We start from the raw sequence: 19,994 nt of genomic DNA, 5'->3' as shown, positions 1-19,994 counted from the left end.
TGACCTGGCTTGGCCACTGTTTGGAAAACAGAATACTGGGCTAGATGGACCATTGGTCTGACCCAGTATGGCTACTCTTATGTTCTTATGTTCTAATAAAACTGAGAATTTTGGATATATGCTTTAATTATACTTCTCAAGAGAGTATATTGATTTTTTTCTTATTGTAAACCGCTTTGAACCTTTGGTGTAGCAGTATATAAGTATAAATAAATTATAAATTGTACTATGTATTAGATGAAAAAATGAATGTAGTAAATGCAGGTGGCATGTCCAGCATCTGTCCTGTATTTACTGCATAGGGTAGACACTTATCACACAGGCCTGGTGTTACTTGTAGTGCCAGACAGCATGGGAGCACAACACAGTATATAATGTAGTGCCAGCTCATAGTGAATTTTTGTCATTGCACCTATTTGATCCATCCCTGGATCTGAACCCTCCCCCAGACCCACACTTCCATATCTGATCCCATCATAATCAGGGCCACCCTCAGATCTACTCCCCCCGAATCAGATCCCCCCCCCCCCCCACCTTGAATCAGTTGGAGGCTAAGAAAGCAAATAGAATGTTAGTTATTATTAGGAAAGGAATGGAAAACAAAAATAAGAACATTATAATGCCTTTGAATTGCTCTATGGTGCGACCGCACCTTGAATACTGTGTACAATTCTGGTCAACGCATCTCAAAAAGATATAGTAGAATTAGAAAAGGTACAGAGAAGGCCGACAAAAATGATAAAGGGGATGGGGTGACTTCCTTATGAGGAAAACCTAAAGCGGGTAGGACACTTCAGCTTGGAGAAAAGACAGCTGGGGGGAGATATGGTAGAGGTCTATAAAATAATGAGTGGAGTGGAACGGGTAGACGTGAATTGCCTCTACTCTTTCCAAAAATACTAGGACTAGGGGGCACGCAATGAAGCTATAAAATTGTAAATTTAAAACAAATTGGAGAAAATATTTCTTTACTCAATGTGTGATTAAACTCTAGAATTCTTTGCCAGAGAATGTAGTAAAAGCAGTTAGCTTAGCAGGGTTTAAAAATGTTTGGATAGCCAGTGGCGTAGGAAGGGGGGAGGTGGGGCAGTCCGCCCCGGGTGCATGCCGCTGGGGGGGTGTCAGCTCCGCTGGTTCACTGCTCTCTCTGCCCCCGAACAGGTTACTTCCTGTTCTGGGGCAGAGAGAGCAGGGAACCAGCGGAGCCAACGCAGCTCCCAGCGACGACATGCACTTGGGGTGAAGCACCAGTGGTAAGAATGCGCTCCGAAGGGGGGGTGCGCCGTGCTGCACCCGGGGGGGGGGTGCAGCAGCGACCCGCCCTGGGTGTCAGCCGCCCTCGCTACGCCACTGTGGATAGCTTCCTAAAAGAAAAGTCCATAAGTCATTATTAAATGGACTTAGGGAAAATCCACTGCTTATTTCTAGGATAAGCAGTAAAAAATGTATTGTACTGTTTTGGGATCTTGCCAGTTACTTGTAACCTGGATTGGCCACTGTTGGAAATAGGATGCTGGGCTTGATGGACCTTCGGTATTTCCCAGTATGGCAACACATGTTCTTATGTGCTTATGGTCCCCTAAATCATCCTGCTCCAAATCCAGCCCCTAGAACTGATTCTCTCATTCCTATCTTCCCCAAATCAGACCTCCCAGCATCTACTTCAGACCAACCTGTGTATTGTCAAACTCCACCCCTTTTGAAAAGCCCTCTAACATTTACCTGACTATCCCTAACCCCCTCCATGAGAACCACTGTTCTCTCTAAGCTGAGCGGGAGTCCTACAACTGCATTACTGTCAATGGAGGATGGTGCTTCAATACTGTGTTTTCAATCGCTAGGGACATGCAGGTTCCCTGGACTCTTACAGAGCTTGTCTGTCCCTCACTATTGGAATTGGCAGGACTGTAGGTGAAGTACTCAAGCTCAGCTTAGAAGGAACAGAAATGAGAATCCCCTGGGACTTATTAGGGGGATCATCCCTGGGGTTCTAGTGGGACAGAGTAGGAGCATTCCCCCTCTGCTCCCTCCTCTAGTGGCTCCAGGTGCAAAATGGCACCTGATGGTTCCTAGAAGTAGTCTTGCAATACTACTATTAGGGATCAGCTAACCATATAAATAGCTAGATCAACTCTGAGTACAATAATGGGTTACAATGGTATACAGCTAATCAGTAAGACATTCTAATTTCTAATGAGCAATTTCTAGTTCCACACACTATTACATTGCATTTACATTTATTTCTTATATTCCACTAATACCAAATTAGTTCAAAGTGGATTACATTAAGAGAGATTAAGGGGTCCTTTTACTAAGCTGTGCTAAAAAATGGCCTGCGTTGGTGTAGATGCATGTATTGGACGCGCTCAGGTCCATTTTTCAGTGCACCTGCCTGCAAAGAAGGCCCTTTTTTTTTGGCCGAAATTGTACATGCGGCAAAATAAAAATTGGTGCGTGTCCATTTTGGGCCTGTGACTTTACTGCTACCCATTGACAGCGGTAAAGTCTCATGCATTAACCGGGTGGTAATCATCAGCATGTACACTGCCAATTACTACCCGGTTCACGCCACGCACTGGAAATTTTCCGGCATGCGTAGTGTACACGCATAAGAAATTAAATTACTGCCTGGGCCATGCAGTAGCCGGGCAGTAGTTCCAAATTGGCGCATCTTGGGCACGCATAGGCGCCTACACAGCTTAGTAAAAGGGCCCCTCAGACAGTAACCCAAGAATTATATTGCTACAAAATGTTTTAACAAAATAACATATATTTACATTCAACATCTAACTATCAGCAGGAAAACCATCTATCTATAACATATTTCTGGAATAGAATAGTTTTTACAGATTTCTTAAACATGTAGTTAAAATGGTTTTGTATGTGAGCAGGTAATACATTCCAAACCCTTGTTGCTTGATAGAAAAAGTATGTTATATATCTCTTATATTTAATTCCTTTGGGACTTGGAAATTGTAATGATAAATAATTTCTATCTGACCGTCTACTGGAACTAGAAAAAAAGATGAATCAGATCATACACATAACTAGATGCCTGACCATTAATGATCTTAAAGATAATACAATATAATTTATGTAATACCCTCGCTTCAATTGGCAACCTATATAATTGCCTATTTGAAAGAGATACTCTGTTGTATTTACTTGACTGATAAATGAGTTTGGTGAAAGTGTTCTAAATTGTTTGTAATGATTTCAGTAATGATTTAGTACAATCTAAATAGGTAATGTTACAATAATCCAATTGGGAAAATATCAAGGAATGTACCACCAGTCTAAAATGTTAAAAAATTAATACATTTATATATTCTTCTCCATGTCCGTAAAGTCAGAAAGGACTTAAAGAATTTATTTGCGGTTCCATTGATAACCAATCAACTATTATGCCTAATTTTTTTAAAGATTGAACAAGATGGTACTATGCTACCTAATTTAAAAGAATAATTGGAATGTAGATCTTCAGTTGCATCGATTAATAGAAATTTTATTTTATCTTTATTTTAATTTCAATTTATATTTAATCTACTTAAGTTACACCTAAATGTCTTCACATGACTTGATAAGGTATTAAGGAATCTGAACAAAGGAAATATTCATAAAGGATTGATGCTGTAAATACTATTTATTCAGGCTGCTATTCAATAAGCCTATGTTAGACAATAACATATGGCAAAGGATTATACATTCAATCACACGTTCTATGCATTTCTTTCTTCCTTTCTTTCTTGTTTACTTACTATGTAACATTTCCTTTCTTCAGTTCAGGCCTTTTAAATCTGGAATGATCCTTTAGGTGCAAAATATGTAATTCAATAAAATATTTCACCTATTGAAAGAGATCTATATTTACCTAGAAGTAAAATATCTTTAAACAACATAGATCGTTTTGCTACTCCAAGAAGAAGGTGTTCTCCAGCATGTGCCCTCAACAAGGCAACCTTTGAAGAGAAGATATGGAAAATTAAAATGAATTACTAGTAGATTCAGCATTTTCAGCATTCATCTTTTGCCTAGAAATGCCCTTCTTTTCTTAGGGAAATCAGAGTGATAATTGCACATGTGCAAGGTGGTCAGCCTTTTCAGGATGACCTGGCTGAAGTAGCAATTCGATCTGGAGACATGCTTCTGGTCATGTTTCCACATGAAGAACTGTTGTAAGCTCATCTTTTATATCTGCCCACATTAGAAAGATACACATGCATATATTTTGTTAAGCAGATTTTGTCATACTTTCAAAATAAAGGTATGCATGTATTATCACTGTGAAAATTTCCTCTGGCAAACTATAATAATTAACCCATCGTTCCATAACAAGTCACCTAAAGTTAGGTGGCAATTGCACATAAGTTATAGAATACTAGTAAAAAAGGCCCGTTTCTGAAGGCAAGGAAATGGGCCCTAGGCAGGCAATTTCTCCCCCCCCCCCCCCCCATGCCGGTGAAAACCGCCCCCTGCCGCGGCGGCGCCATTCTGGACTACCTGTGTTGTTGTGCCCTTCGCATTGTTCATCTTCTCTGGAAGTTCCTCTGCGTGCGTCTGCATGTGTCTGACGTCAGACGCACGCAGAGAAGATGAACAACGCGAAGGGCACAACATCACTTCGGCTGTCGGGGGTTTGGGTCCCCCATCAACACAGGTAGTCCACAACAGCGGCGGGGAGCGGTTTTCAGCGGGCCGGAGGGGTCGAGGGGGTCGTAGCGTGGGGGGTGACAGTGACATCAGTGCGTGTCTGCCTAGCAGACCACCACCTCCAGGGAGCCACGGTCCCAAGCACAGAACGTTGGAGGTGAGAATTATTATATAGGACTAGCACTTATTTGTGAGACTGTTATACTTACAATCATCCCCCCACCCCCCACCCCCATATTCAGCACTACTTACAGGCCAGAAATGACTCCTGGCTGGTTAAATAGCACTTAACCAGCTATCCATGAATATTCAACATGTGATAGTCAGTTATCTAACAGTGACTATTCCAGGTCAGCACTTAGCAGCTAACTGGTTATATCGCGTGATATTACTGGCTAACCACTAATATTCAGCGCATCGTCAGCCTAGTTTGACAACCCAATCAGGCTGCTGAAATAGCAGGGTCTCTCTTTGGCCAGTTTAAACTTAACCATCCAGCACTGAATATTGGCTTGGGAGGTTAAGTTTAAACCAGCCAAAAATAAACTGGACATTCAATGCTGGTCTCCAGAAACGGCCCAGCATTGAACATCCTGTCTCACTGCTGACTGTGGAAGTTAGCTGGGCTGCCTCCCACAATCTAAATATCAGCCCCATAAGTGCTAGTTGGGTACTAAGTGGTATTTTTCAACTTTAGTGCACAATTTGCTAGTGTGTAAATGCAGGGTGGAGGGGCTGCACAGGGGAAAGATGCATGGGCAGGGAATGTGTGGGTATCAAATGATCTACTGTGGTGATATGTAGGTCACCGCAGGTTATATATTAATGAGGTGCATGTAAAGCAGCTCATCACTATGTAAAAACCATAACACATAACAAGTTCTGCGTTTACATCTGCTATTGATATGGCATAAGTGGGTGCATCTAAAAGTTAACGTATAAATGTCAGCTTATACTATTAGGGGGAAACTCTATACGTGGCACCTTAAAAATCAGCGCCGTAAAACCACAGGGTTAGCATGATTCTATCAACTACAAGTAAAATTTAGGTGCACCCATTTAGCTCACCTAAAACCATACCTAACTACCTGTGCCTAAGTTAGGCACAGATCAATTGTGTTCCAATAATAGTGTGCATAGTTTTTTTTTGAATACCCACAACCAGCCTATTCCATGCCCATGGCCATGCCCCCTTTTTGACTGTGCGCATTAGAATTTATGTGCACCGTATTATAGAATACGCCTAGAAAGTTGTGTGCATAAATTCTAATTAAAGTCAATTAGTGCTGCTATCGGCACTAATTGGCTTGTTAATCAATTAAGGTGTGAGCGCACAACATCAGGTGCGGTATATAGAATTTGGGGGTTATTCTATAAGAGGATCTTGGCAGCAGTGTTTCTATGTAGTGTGTTATAACATTAGCATGTGACCATTAATTTGGAAAATGGAAAATTGGCTATTTTCCCCAGCAGCAGTAAGAATGGCCTTAGCACACGGGAAAGATCCGAATATGGGTGCACTAAGGCCACTTTCTACTGCAGCTTTGTAAAAGGACTCCTTAGAGTCAAAGAATATGTAAACATTTTGAAGGATAGCATAGAAAAAGAAAATTCCACCTAAGGTGATTACTGCTTGTAGCCTCTATAAAAAGAGCTTAAGATCAAGTCTATAACTGGGCCCCCATATTTACCTGCCACTTGTGTGCATAAATGTACCAGTACTTCAATGGGTAAGTGTACATATGCATGAAAGTGGCAGCAAAGCAACGAAGTGCTATTTTGTAAGCACACATGTACATGAAGGGACATTTTTGATATGATGTCTAAGTCCGAATCAAGACATTTTGCCAAAAACGTCTCAAAAACATATTTAGCTCACAGCCATAATCAAACAGATAAATGTCTAAACTGGTTTGATTATGGCTTTGAGCTAGTCATTTTCATGCTCAACACATCCATCTGTAAGTACCATTTTGGGGGAAAAAAAGTCCAATAGAAAAATGTAGAAAAACAAGACATAGGGACGTCTGGTAGCATTCCTAGTAAACTGGCCACACAGACATCCCAGCAGTGCAGAGGGGAAGCCTAGTGGCCAGTGCAGTGGACTTCACATAAAGGGACCCAGGTACAAACCTCATCTAAACCCCTTCATATTGTACAGTGGGCCCTCCAGGAACAGAGAAAACCTACTGTACCTAAAGGTCCACCACTACAATAGCACTCGGGTTTGCAGGTCACATATATTTAGGTACAGGAGGTATTTCTATGCTCCAGGAGGCCTACATATTTGTATTGAAATGAAAGAGTTAGAATGGGAATTGAACCTGGGTCCAGTTGTTCATTGTCCACTAGGCTACCCTGTCCACTAGCTTGCTGCTTTCTTAGGAATGGCCTTAATGTCTGGAACTGTCATAGAGCCTGGTATCTACTGTCACTATCAAATCTTTTGGCAGTGGGAGGGGGTCATTGACCACTGGGGAATTAAGGGGGATCATGCCTTTATCCCTCCAGTGGTCAGCTGGTCAGTTAGGACACCTTTTTCTGACAGTGACGGAACAGGTCTAGATAAAAATGTCCTTCTTTTCTGCTCTGGACCTTTTTTTTTGTTCCATTATCACAGAAAAAGTCCAGATTGTAAGCCAACCTAAGTGTCACCCAAAACATACCTCCAACACACCCCTTGCTATTTGGTCAAAAAATTGTGATTTAGACGTTTTGGCGAGAAAAACATCCATCTGCCACTTTGTGCCGCTTTTGAGCCATTGACACCATAGTATGTAAATTTAAGGGGGTGGAGCATGGGAGAGGCATAGGCAGAGCTACCACTTATATGTGCAGCTTAAATTTATGTGGTTAATTAGCCAGTTAGCAGACTAAAAATTGCTGATAACCTGCTTAGGAAATCATTGTAATTTTGTGAACGCCAACTCCCTTGATGCAATGGGTCATCCTTCCATTAGAGGTCAGTTGATGCCATTTTCCATAAGCTCCTTTATTACCACCATCCTCAAGCAAAACTAGGCCCAGGTTCCTCCAGCTGCTCTTAACTGAGGTCTAGTTCTTTGGCTACTGAGCTTTGTTTCTGTTTAGAAATATAACACTGCTCTAATTTTGATTTTGAAAATAGATTTAAGATAGTTTGTATACCACGTTATTAATGATCTTTGAGAAAGTATACTTCCTGACACTTTGGGCACAATTTTTTGTTTCTCTGTTTTAAATATAATTTGTCTCTGTAATGATTTGGAAAAGGTACATTGTATACCAGGGTAAAAATGCTAACGGCATCATTGGGAAACTAGTCAATGTATTTACTGATAAGTCTGTGGTTAGTTAGTTCTCCAATAGGAGCATCTGATGATCATTATTACATCCTAGTATTATACCCTACTAAGCAGTTGGCGAGGAGTAATACAGGGAGAGAGGGGTCATCACTGTTAAAAGTGTTGGAAACTTTGCCTTTACTCAGAATCATCAAAATTTATTGGGAATTGCAATTGAAATAGGCTAAACGTTATAATAACTGTGTAGAATCACATGTCCCCATTCTCATAGGCTATATCAATGTGTGATCAGTAGTAAATAAAACAGAAGATTAGAGGTTGGATAGAAGAGGAACAAATTGGGTTGACCCTGATCACAGAAGAATGGTTACATTACAATGATGATCCAGCACTAAATGACATATGCCCTCCGGGATATAAAATTTTACATTTGACTAGAAATAAAAAAAAGAGGGTGTGGGATTGCAATTATTTATGTCCTTCTTTAAAGTGGAATTAGGTTCTGAGAACATATCACCTTATCTTGAAATTCTAGCATGCAAAGTAGGCAACAAATCCCTACTTGAACAATTATGTCTCATTCTATTCTACTGACCTCCAGGCTGTTAATACGTTGCTGAAGGGGATTTTACAGAGTTCGTATCTAATTTCTGTGTTAATTTTGCAAAAGTATTATTAACTGGGGACATCAACTTACACTTAGATAAAATAGAGGATATTAAAACCAAAGGGAGTTATGACTTCTTAACATCATGGAAGTTTACAATACCTCGTGCAACTTCATCCCACACTAAGGCCATATGTTAGATCTATTTGTATACAAATTCATTGACCAAATCAATATTTTTATCTCTGAAATAAATTGGATACCTACACCTTGGTCAGACTATAGTAAATTAATATTCAGTCTTCTTAACTGGAAAGAAGCTGAACATATCAACAAGGCTAAAGCCACTTCCTCCACTTACAGAACTAGGGGAAAAATAAACATAAAGGAATTTTGGTCCAGAGTTAGACAATCAACTTCACTCCATATCAGATTCTGTAGATTTCCTGTTAAGATGGAATGAATTGAGACAATATTAGATGATTTAGCACCAGAAAAAAATCTAATAAAGAATCAAGAAGAGGTGCTCCCTCTGGTTCAACCAAGACTTGCACATCATGAAAAGACACTGTAGGCAACTCCCTTTTCTCCAAGGACCTCTTTTTCCCAGTTTCTCTGGTCCTTACTTCCAGCTCCAGGAATTCCTTCCTATCCCAGTCTCTCTTTATCCTTGTACCATCTGTAAGCTCTGATCTCCTCTAGGTCTCCCTTCCTTCCTGTAACTGGCCTCCAACTTCTATTATGTTTCTTTAAGGAGGAACATCCAGCAGCCTCACTACAGCTGCTAATCCCTATCTCTTCTTCAGGAAATCCCTCAGCTCACTCCCTGTCAACAGGTTCACTAGGGCTTTTTCTCTCACCCCCCCCCCCCCCACCCCAGCTAGTACAAGAGCACCTCAGGTCTCTTTCTGTAAGTCTTCTATTAAGGTTTCCATCTTTCTTTTTTTTTTTCTTGGGCCTTTGCCCAAGGATTTGCACATGCCTTTCTCTCACTGAAGACTTATTTTCTCTTCTCTGTTCCTTTCCTCTTTCTCTGTCAGCAAACTCCCAATATACAGGAAACACTGCTCAAGAAGGCATTCAGCCCTGCCACCTTTTACTGTAACAGTTGGAGCCCCTAATTAACTCTTCCAGTTACCTGTGGGAAAGAAGAGATTTACACTATACTTCTCACAGTTCCTATGGGTTGCCCAGGAAAGGCTGAATACATAGCCTCTTGTGCACTGACTCCTTTTGCCCTTCCTCCTTGCTTCTGTCCAAGGAGGTTTAATTGACAGCAGACAGCATCACATGACAAGGCTGAAGCTATAGCTGCCATCCTGATAGACTCAAACCAAACCAAACTATTGGTCCATGCCAAGCCACATATAGGTAGTCCTTATTTCTAATACACATTTGCTATTGTTTTGGGTGACTCAATATGGCAGCAAGCTTTGCCTACTGGCTTCAGGCCAGATAATGGGCCAAGCACACTCTCACCATCTCCTGTCAATTAAACCTCTTTTCTTCTGCCTGCTTACATTATCTGGCTACTCCCAGGAGCAAGAGTGTGCAGATTTCAGGTAACAGTGCTTTTCTGCTTGGTTTCTTTCCTGGTAATAGGAAACCCTCTTCTTTTCTCTGAGAGTAATTCCTGCTCTTCAGCCACTTCACATACTGTGAGAGGTTCAACTTGATCACAATGTGTAAGTGCTAGGTGCTATTCAGTAAACACGGTGTGCATTGTCTCTTAGCACACAATTGTAATAGGCCATATTTTCAGTGGAACATAGGCATATCATGAGTGTTCCACCTAGTGGCATGTACAGCTTATGAAATACAATGAGATATGTGTGCTGCAAGGCACACTTTAGCACGGCAACGTATACCTGCCATTGATATTGCATAAGCAGTCATGCCTAGATAATGGTGTGCCAAGGCGGCTTATAGAATTGACACTACATGTGCCCCTTTGTGGCACCAATATTTTGTCATGACTTTATAGAACTGCCACTTTAGTGGTGTTTGATAAAGTCCCTCATGAAAGACTACAAAGGAAATTAGAGGGACATGGGATTGGAGGTAGTGTCTTACTGTGGATTAAAAACTGGTTGAAAGATAGGAAACAGAGTAGGGTTAAAAGGTCAATATTCGCAATGGAGAAGGGTAGTTTGTGGGGTCCCTCAGGGATCTGTGCTGGGACCTCTGCTTTTTAACATATTCATAAATGACTAGAGATGGGGGTAACTAGTGAGGTAATCAAATTTGCTAATGACACAAAGTTATTCAAAGTCGTCAAATCGCAGGAAGATTGTGAAAAATTACAAGAGGACCTTACGAGACTGGGAGACTGGGTGTCTAAAGGGCAGATGACGTTTAATGCGAACAAGTGCAAAGTGATGCATGTGGGAAAGAAAAACCCAAACTATAGATACGTCATGCAGGGTTCAGCGTTAGGAGTCACGGACCAAGAAAGGGATCTAGGTGTCATTGTTGACTGCTGTGGTTAGGAAAGCAAATAGAATATTGGGTATTATTAGGAAAGTGATGGAAAACAAAAATGAGAATATTATTCTGCCATTGTATCGCTCATGGTGCGACCGCACCTTGAGTATTGTGTGCATTTCTGGTTGCTGCACCTCAAAAAAGATGTAGTGGAATTAGAAAAGTTGCAGAGAAGGGCAACAAAGATGATACAGGGGATGGGATGACTTCCCTATGAGGAAAGGCTGAAGAGGCTGGGGCTCTTCAGCTTGGAGAAAAGGTGGCTGAAGGGAGATATGATAGAGGTCTAAAAGATAATGAGTGGAATGAAAAGGGTCGATGTGGAGCGTCTGTTTGCGCTTTCCAAAAATACTAGGACAAGGGGGCATGCGATGAAGCTGCAATGTAGTAAATTTAGAACGAATCGGAGGAAATTTTCTTCACTCAAGGTGTAGTTAGACTCTGGAATTCGTTGCCGGAAAAAGTAGTAAAGGCGGTTGACTTAGCAGAATTTTAAAACGGGTTGGACGGCTTCCTGGAGGAAAAGGCCATAGAATGTTATTGAATGGACGTGGGAAAAATCCACTATTTATGGGATGGGCGGGACAAATTGTTTGTTCTTTTGGCCGCTGTCGGAGACAGGGTGCTGGGTTCAATGGACCCTTGGTCTGTCCCAGCATGGCGATGCTTATGTACTTATGTAGTGTGTGAATTAGCATATCGTAACTGTTAGCACATGGCCATGGCACATTACATAACTAATCTCTTGGGAAGCACAAAAACAGAAAATCTTATTCAAGAACTAATTTTAACAAACTTCATAAAAATATAAGTTTTTACATTTTTCTTGAATAAGAAAAAAATATAACTGAGCAGCAAAACAAATATAAAAATCACTCTAGGACCTTGATGCTTGAACTGCAACACATTCTTTCAGACAGTTTAAATCTCTTTACTCCCTCAAATTGACGGAAGGATGAAAAGTGAATTGTGAAATGATCTTCTACCCCTATTATTGGAAATGGTAACCATTTGCCATGCTGGTATAACAACACATGTTAATTTTTGGTCTAACTGCATAGCCTGTTAAGGGGCACAGAATGGTTGTGAACTGTGCATTACTAACTATATACCGTCACCAATGCAGATAGCACAGATGCACTTGAGACACCCCAACAGAAAGTGGTAAGGCCATCCACACTTATTTATTTGTTACATTTGTATCCCACATTTTCCCACCTATTTGCAGGCTCAATGTGGCTTACATAGTACCATAATGGCATTCGCCAAGTCCGGTAAAGAAATAAATATAAGGTGCTATTGTGGTCGAATAAAGGTACCTGTGTTTCAGGTATAGTGCGGATTGAGGAGAGGAAAGGTTATGTGGAGGGGCATAATTGAACGGTTCCAGCCAAATAGATGGTTGGCCATCTTCGGGGCCGGCTCCGCAAGGGGGCGGAGCCAACCATATTTTCGAAATACGGTTGGGGCCAGCTAAATCGATCGCTGGGTGTAGAGGAGATGGCTGGCTTCATTTTTCAGCCATAATGGAAACCGGGCCCGGCCATCTCAAACCCGGCGAAATGCAAGGCATTTGGTCGTGGGAGGAGCCAGCATTTGTAGTGCACTGGCCCCCCTCACATGCCAGGACACCAACCGGGCACCCTAGGGGGCAATTCTAGAAATTAAAAAAAAAAATTGCTTCGAGGTGCATACCTCCCTTACTTTGGGTACTGAGCCCCCCAAATTCCCCCCAAAACCCACTCCCCACAACTGTACACCATTACCATAGCCCTAAGGGGAGAAGGGGGGCACCTACATGTGGGTATAGTGGGTTTTTTTTTTGGGGGGGGGGGTTGGAGGGCTCAACATTAACCAGCACAAGTGGAACAGGTAGGGGGGGATGGGCCTGGGTCCACCTGCCTGAAGTGCACTGCACCCACTAAATACTGCACCAGGGACCTGCATACTGCTCTCAGGGAGCTGGGTATGACATTTCAGGTTGGCATACAGGCTGGCAAAAAACTTTTTTTTTAATTTTTTTTTTGGTGGGAGGGGGTTGGTGACCACTGGGGGAGTAAGGGGAGGTGATCCCCGATTCCCTCCGGTGGTCATCTGGTCAATTGGGGCACTTTTTTGTGACTTGGACCTAAAAATAAATTGACCAAGTGCAGCGAGTGAAATGCTCATCTGAGCTGGCCATCTTTTTTCCATTATGGGGTGAAGCCAGCTATCTCGTAACCACGCCAACACCTGCCCCCCATCCCGCCTTCTGTACCCTCCCTTGAAGGTTGGCCGGCTCCGCGATGAAAAGCAGTTGGGGCTGGCCAAAATCGGCTTTCGATTATACCGATTTGGCCGGGATCAGGAGATTGCCGGCTATCTCCCGATTTGTGTCGGAAGATGGCCGGCGATCTCTTTCAAAAATAAGCTCAGTAATATCCATTACGAGCTTTGATTTTGCTGTGTTGCAGAGTTTAGGTATTTATGTTGGGTCGGTGTTGCCTTTTTGAACAGGTTGGTTTTTAGTGATTTCCTAAAGTTAAGGTGGTTGTAGATTGTTGTCACAGCTTTTGGCAATGTGTTCCATAGTTTTGTGCTTATATAGGAGAAGCTGGATGCATAGGTTGCTTTGTATTTAAGTCCTTTGCAGTTTGGGTAGTGAAGGTTTAGGTATGTTCGAGATGACCTGGTTATGTTTCTGATTGGTAGGTCTATGAGGTCTGTCATGTATCCTGGGACTTGGCCGTGGATAATTTTGTGGACTAGGGTGCAGATTATGAAGGTAATACGTTCTTTAATTGGAAGCCAGAGCAGTTTTTCTCGGAGGGTTAAAGTGTTTTCTGTGCAATAATTATATTGGAACATCCTCTGAATGCTTCCAGCAATATACAGGTTTTGCACTTACCCCACAATGGGGGTCCTTTTACCAAAGTGGCTGTCCCTGTGATTACAGTGTGGGTTTGCTGCGTGTTCCGGCCACTTTCTACTGTGGCTGAAAAATAGCCATGCTTTATTATTTTAATGGCCCCGCACTAATTTCCTCATTAGCACATGGTCATTACTGCCAGGAGCCCTTACTGCCACCTATTAAGGAGGTGGTAAGGGTTCCCACATTACTCCTGCGCTAATTGGGTAGCATGCGATAATGTGCCCGCACTACCTGATTAGCACAGACACACCTATTCTCTGCCCCCCCCAGACACGCCTCCCACAGCAAAAATTAAAAATAATTTTTTACTACGGGAGTAGCGCACCCTGATGGCCAAAGTACTACGGGACGCCTCAGTGCATGCCGCGGTAGTGCCCTTTCACCATGTGGTAGGCCCGTCTTAGGCCTACAGTGCCTTAGTAAAAGCCAATGGTAAACCCAAGAGCTTACTACAGTTTAGTAAAAGGACCTTTATTTTAAATAATTGTCTGTTTTGAAGTAAAATGTTTGCTAGACAGTTAGGAAAATATACAAACTATTAGGCTAAATTCATCAAGCTAGTAGAAAACAGAAACTTTGCCATCACAAAAAGATGCTTTTCTTTTTTTTTTTTTTTCCATATGCATCGAGGTTGCTTTGAAGGCCAGAATAATAAAAATCATGCCTCTTTTATCCTAACTCAATTTAGTTTCACTGTCCTACCACTTAAGAGTAAGACATTACAGCACAATGCTCAGCTTAATTGGATATGCATTATTAAAACTGCGTATCCTATAGTTACAAGGTGAAGTCTGCTTTTACTAGTCAATTTGATTTATACCTGATCATCCAATGGTAATTCACAAAAGGCTGGAATATATTTTGCCCATTCCACCAGGACCAACAGCTGCTGCTTCATAGATTCAGAGACATCACTAATGCTGGCAGTTTTCTTTATATTTATGTCAGTATTTGCACTGGAGCTTGAAACAGTGATCTGTCCAATAGAATATAAAAAGACTCTGTTAAACTACCGCTGAAAAGTGGTATTTCATTGGTTGAAACTCTTTTTAAGCAAACCCCACAAAAGCAATCATGCAAATAACTAAAAAAGCATCCTATGGAATTATTGAGGCCTACAACATGCATGCAAATTACTACATCATTGCTCTAGTTATTGCTGCTGTATATTCTGCTGCAAAAATCTATAACACTGTCTTTTTTTATTACAAGCCATTAGATTCTAAGAGGATCTCCAGGCAAGAAAGTCTTTAATATGCAGTAACTTTTCAACACCATAAATGGACCGTTTTAACAAAAACGTGTTGATGGTTTTTTTATACTGCAAATCTCAAGGTTGAAAACTAGTAAGAAAAGATAATGACCACAGCCAAAAGAATACCATGATGTATAAGAAGCGGCCAAACAAATAGTAAACAGGAAGTGCTAATATCTTTCTACAGTTCGTCAGTGAAACTTGATCTGAAGGAATTGGAGGTAATTTTGTAACATTGCATCTATATATAGGTGCCCAGAGAACAATTGATAGCCTATTGCATAAATGAAAGTAGATACCTACATTCCTTTATGGGTATATACGCACTGATGCATTTAGACATGAGTGCTTATGCCAGCCATTGAGCTGGGGTGTGTGCCTTAGTGCCTGCGATACATGCATAAGTTATATTATTCCATAAATTATATGCATAAATGTGTACCCTGCCCATACTCTGCTCAGAGTCTGCCCACGTGGACACTCACCTGTAAGATATGTGCTCTGTAAGATAAGCATGTAATTACTGAATAGCACATTAGCACATATCCGGCATGGAAAAGTGTATATGTTTGGCACCTCTGTCACCAGAGGACGCGGTCGACTGTTATGAAGTATTTACGCTGCTTGATATTCCAGTTTACAGAATTCAGAGAGAAATTAGTTTACATATCCCACTGCAGTACAGACTCCTGATGAAGGCAATTCTTCCTGCCAAAACACTGCAGTTTTCAGTTTTCTTTATTTGAAGTACCTTCTGTATACCGCTTTCAAAGACTACCTTTGGTGATATTTTGTATATATTTTTCTCTAGAAGACTTTACTTGTTTTTATTACTGGAATAAACTGAGCCCTTTTGGCTACCTGGCAGGTTGTCTTGGCACCTTCCACTCTTTTGGTTTCATTTTATTTCATCCGTGGAAGGTTTGATTTCCTCTTTTTGCTTGTTCATTCAAAAAAGCTGGCACTGTTACATCTCTGCTATCATCTTGATAAAAAGGCAGTGCCTGACCCTGTGCAGCACATCCTGGATGTACTGAGAAGGGTCAGTCTGCCAAATAAGGAACTTTTTCACTTACTTGGTAGAATCTGCCTACAATTCCATCATTTATAAACCCTGAACTTTGAAGCTCGGCAAGGCTGCTGTGGGACTGGAGGGCAAGCTAGGATACCTTTTATATATACCTATCCCTTACTTTACTACTATTACATGGTGTTCTTCCCCCTTTCCCAATGTGGATAGTATGTGTTGTCCAGAATTAACCCCCTTCAAACTTTAAATTTTAGACTGTATGCTGCCTAGATGGTACTTCTTATAGGTGGTATAGAAAATGTTAATAAAAATAAGCTTGAATACCAAATAAAGGAAAAAGGTCCCTTATTTGGCAGACTGACCCCTGGTCAGTGCATCTCAGGTGCCATCATTTTTATTATGGTGTTGCAGGGACATGAGTAGTCATTGCTTCTGCCTCTTTGAAGGTATGGGGAAGGGAGGTTTCTGTGAGTGGAGGAGTAGTTTCTTAATGATTAGTGTAGTGGCCTGATAACCTGGGGAACCAGGTTTGATTCCCACTACTGCTCCTTGTGACTCTAGACAAGTTGCTTAACCCTGAAACACCCCTGACACAAAATAAGTACCTGTATATAATATGCAAACCACTTTGATTGTAACCACACAAAAAAAACAGTAATCAAATCCCCTATCCCTGGGGTGGGAAGGTGCCCTAGACACCAGAGATACTTTTGAGGTGTTGAAAGCAGGGGGGTCATTCCAAAAGGGGAATCAGTTAACACTGGGGCTCAAACAGGGATCGGTGGTATAGGGACTGGGGGAATCAATAAGCTGACACTTTTTGAGGGGCACAGGGAAGGCTATTAGCTCGTCTGCCCCAGTGAAGAGAGTGAGCCAACCATTCTACACCACTTCAGACCTGGTAAAATATTGAACTGTGCTGCTCATTTTAAAATAAGCTCTGTACTTCTCGGTATCAGGACAGAATATCAAATAGCCTGATTTTAATAGGCTGTGAACCAATGTCTACTGCATGACCTGACTCCTGCATGTGCCTATTTATATCATGCAGCCCGTAAACTGTGCACATACCCAGTGTTAACCACATGTTGCTCCTGTGATAGCTCTCTGTATCAGCCCCCTTATGAACAGAGCTTAGCTCTCAAAAGCTAATCACAAATGTATTAAGATGGTCCAATAAAAAGACAGCATGTCATATACATTATCTATTTACCCTCATTTCTATATGGATTTAACATGACAGTTAGAACACTTTTTTTTCAGAATGAGAATTTTGCATTTAACTCAAACCAGGTTCAAGTGTGACTGCGAATTGTTCAAATTTTATAATAAGGTTGCAGTGCTATTCTTGTAGAATCCTACAGTAGATTTTTCGTACCTGGTGAGAAAGCAATTCAGCCTGCGACAATGTATTAATAGAGGTCATGTTGCGTCCTTCAAATGTATTTCTTCTTGTACTTATCCGATCTCGCTCATTCTGAACAGCTATAAAATATATAATTATATAATTTAATTGATTATAGATATTACTGCTCCAAATTGTCTACGAGTCATTAGCAATCACTTCTTGAGTGTTCAAGTAAATATCACTTATCAGGTGATTTATATTGACCAGTTTAGGAAATATAAGTGGTAAGTATGAAACAACTAAAAGTAATTGATATGATGTCAGTTAAATCTCAAAAAAACTTAAATACCTAATAACTGCTTTCAAAACAGTTGAAATTGGTGGCACCACATTGATAGGCTGATGTATTTACCAATGACAATTATGTGAGATACGTCTACGGGTTGGTTTTTCAAGATGGTATCAGTGGAGCAGGAGCAACCAAGGATTGTTCCTGATCCCCTACTTTTTTATTAATTGTATATTTTTTAAAGCATTTATACTAATTCCAAGAATAACTCTTGTACAGAAAAAATAACAACGTAAGAAAAAAAACACTATTATAAGCACAAATAGAACAATATTAGGAAACAATATTCATGAGCCATCTCTAGCCCACCATTATCAACATGGAGTCAAGGCACAATTCAAGGAAATAAAACATAAAAGTTAAACTAGGACAATAGAAAGATCTTAAGACAATAGAATGATCTCTCAAGGCATATCTTACTACTACTACTTATTTCTATAGTGCTACTAGACATACGCAGCGCTGTACACTTGAATCTTCAAATATTATGGAGTAGATGTAACAGATATTACAGATGGTGGAAGAGAAACTATTGACATCTTACTATTCAAAAACATCTCAAGATGATTATGATCAAAGTAAATATATTTAATAGAACACAATTTAATTGCACACTTACAGGGAAAGTTTAACCCAGTCCTCCCAACTGCAATATCCTAGACCACAACTTTAGGAACTGCTGTCTTCTTTTTTGGGTTGTTCTAGAAACATTAGGATAAACACTTATTTTACTATTGAGAAATACGTCCTCAGAGTTCTGGAAAAAAATATCGTAGTATTCAGTCCCTATCAGGTTCCAGTAGAAATTTCACAATCAAAGTAGATGGTTTAAGACCCATGGAGGGGCATAATCGAACGGGGTGCCCAAGTTTTCCTGAGGACGTCCCCACGAAGGGGCGGGGAAACCCATATTATCAAAACAAGATGGGCATCCATCTTTCATTTCGATAATAGGGTCAAGGATGCCCAAATCTTAACATTTAGGTCAACCTTAGAGATGGTCGTCCTTAGAGATGGTCATCCCTGATTTTCGGCAATAATGTAAACCGAGGACGCCCATCTCAGAAATGACCAAATCCAAGCCATTTGGTCATGGGAGGAGCCAGCATTCATAGTGCACTGGTCCCCCTCACATGCCAGGACACCAACTGGGCACCCTAGGGGGCACTGCAGTGGACTTCACAAATTGCTCCCAGATGCAAAGCTCCATTACCTTGTGTAGTAAGCCCCCCAACCCCCCCCAACCCCCCCCCCAAACCCACTCCCCACAACTGTACACCACTACCATAGCCCTTAAGGATGAAGGGGGCACCTAGATGTGGGTACAGTGGGTTTGTGGTGGGTTTTGTAGGGCTCATATTTACCACTACAAATGTAACAGGTAGGGGGGTGGACCTGGGTCCGCCTGCCTGAAATGCACCGCAGTACCCCCTAAAACTGCTCCTGGGACCTGCATTCTGCTGACATGGAGCTGGGTATGATATTTGAGGCTGGCATAGAGGCTGGAAAAAATATTAAACAATTTTTTTTAGGGTGGGAGGGGGTTAGTGACCACTGGGGGAGTAAGGGGAGGTCATCCCCGATTACCTCCGGTGGTCTTCTGGTCAGTTCAGGCACCTTTTTGAGGCTTGGTCGTAAGAAAAAAATGGACCAAGTAAAGTCCCCCAATGCTCGTCAGGGACACCCTTCTTTTTTCCATAATCGGTCGAGGACACCCATGTGTTAGGCACGCCCCTGTGAACTTTGGTCATCCTCGCAATGGAAAGCAGTTGAGGACGCCCAAAATCGGCTTTTGATTATGCCGATTTGGGTGACCCTGGGAGAAGGACACCCATCTCCCAATTTGTGTCGAAAGATGGATGCCCTTCTCTTTCGAAATTAAGCCTGATAGTGTCATCTTTGATTGTCTGTGTTAAATTCAATTCTAATTTATCAAATGAAACATTTGCTCCTTCTGCTACTGGTTGGCCAGACTCCTTCATAATAAATGATGGTAAATAATAAATTTTTCCCACTGGTGGATAAGACTGCTCAGGTATCTTTAATATTTTAGAAAGATGTTGCTTGAAAATAATT

General features: G+C 41.3%; 1 protein-coding gene across 1 annotated transcript in view; it reads right to left on the bottom strand.

Moving 5' to 3' along the window:
* HNF4G (hepatocyte nuclear factor 4 gamma) overlaps nucleotides 1-19,994 on the bottom strand; it is a 149,397-nt gene that overhangs the window by 30,429 nt on the left and 98,974 nt on the right. Inside the window, exons 4-6 of the mRNA XM_030215667.1 lie at nucleotides 17,600-17,706; nucleotides 14,757-14,912; nucleotides 3,872-3,959 (exon numbers count right to left, since the gene is read on the bottom strand). Of these exons, the coding sequence (XP_030071527.1) occupies nucleotides 3,872-3,959; nucleotides 14,757-14,912; nucleotides 17,600-17,706 (351 nt within the window). The remainder of the gene's footprint in view (nucleotides 1-3,871; nucleotides 3,960-14,756; nucleotides 14,913-17,599; nucleotides 17,707-19,994) is intronic.

This window comes from Microcaecilia unicolor, chromosome 1, assembly GCF_901765095.1.
Source record: "Microcaecilia unicolor chromosome 1, aMicUni1.1, whole genome shotgun sequence".
Lineage (NCBI taxonomy): Eukaryota > Metazoa > Chordata > Amphibia > Gymnophiona > Siphonopidae > Microcaecilia > Microcaecilia unicolor.
Note: the sequence above shows the minus strand (reverse complement) of the source record. Positions and strands in the feature narration are given on the sequence as shown.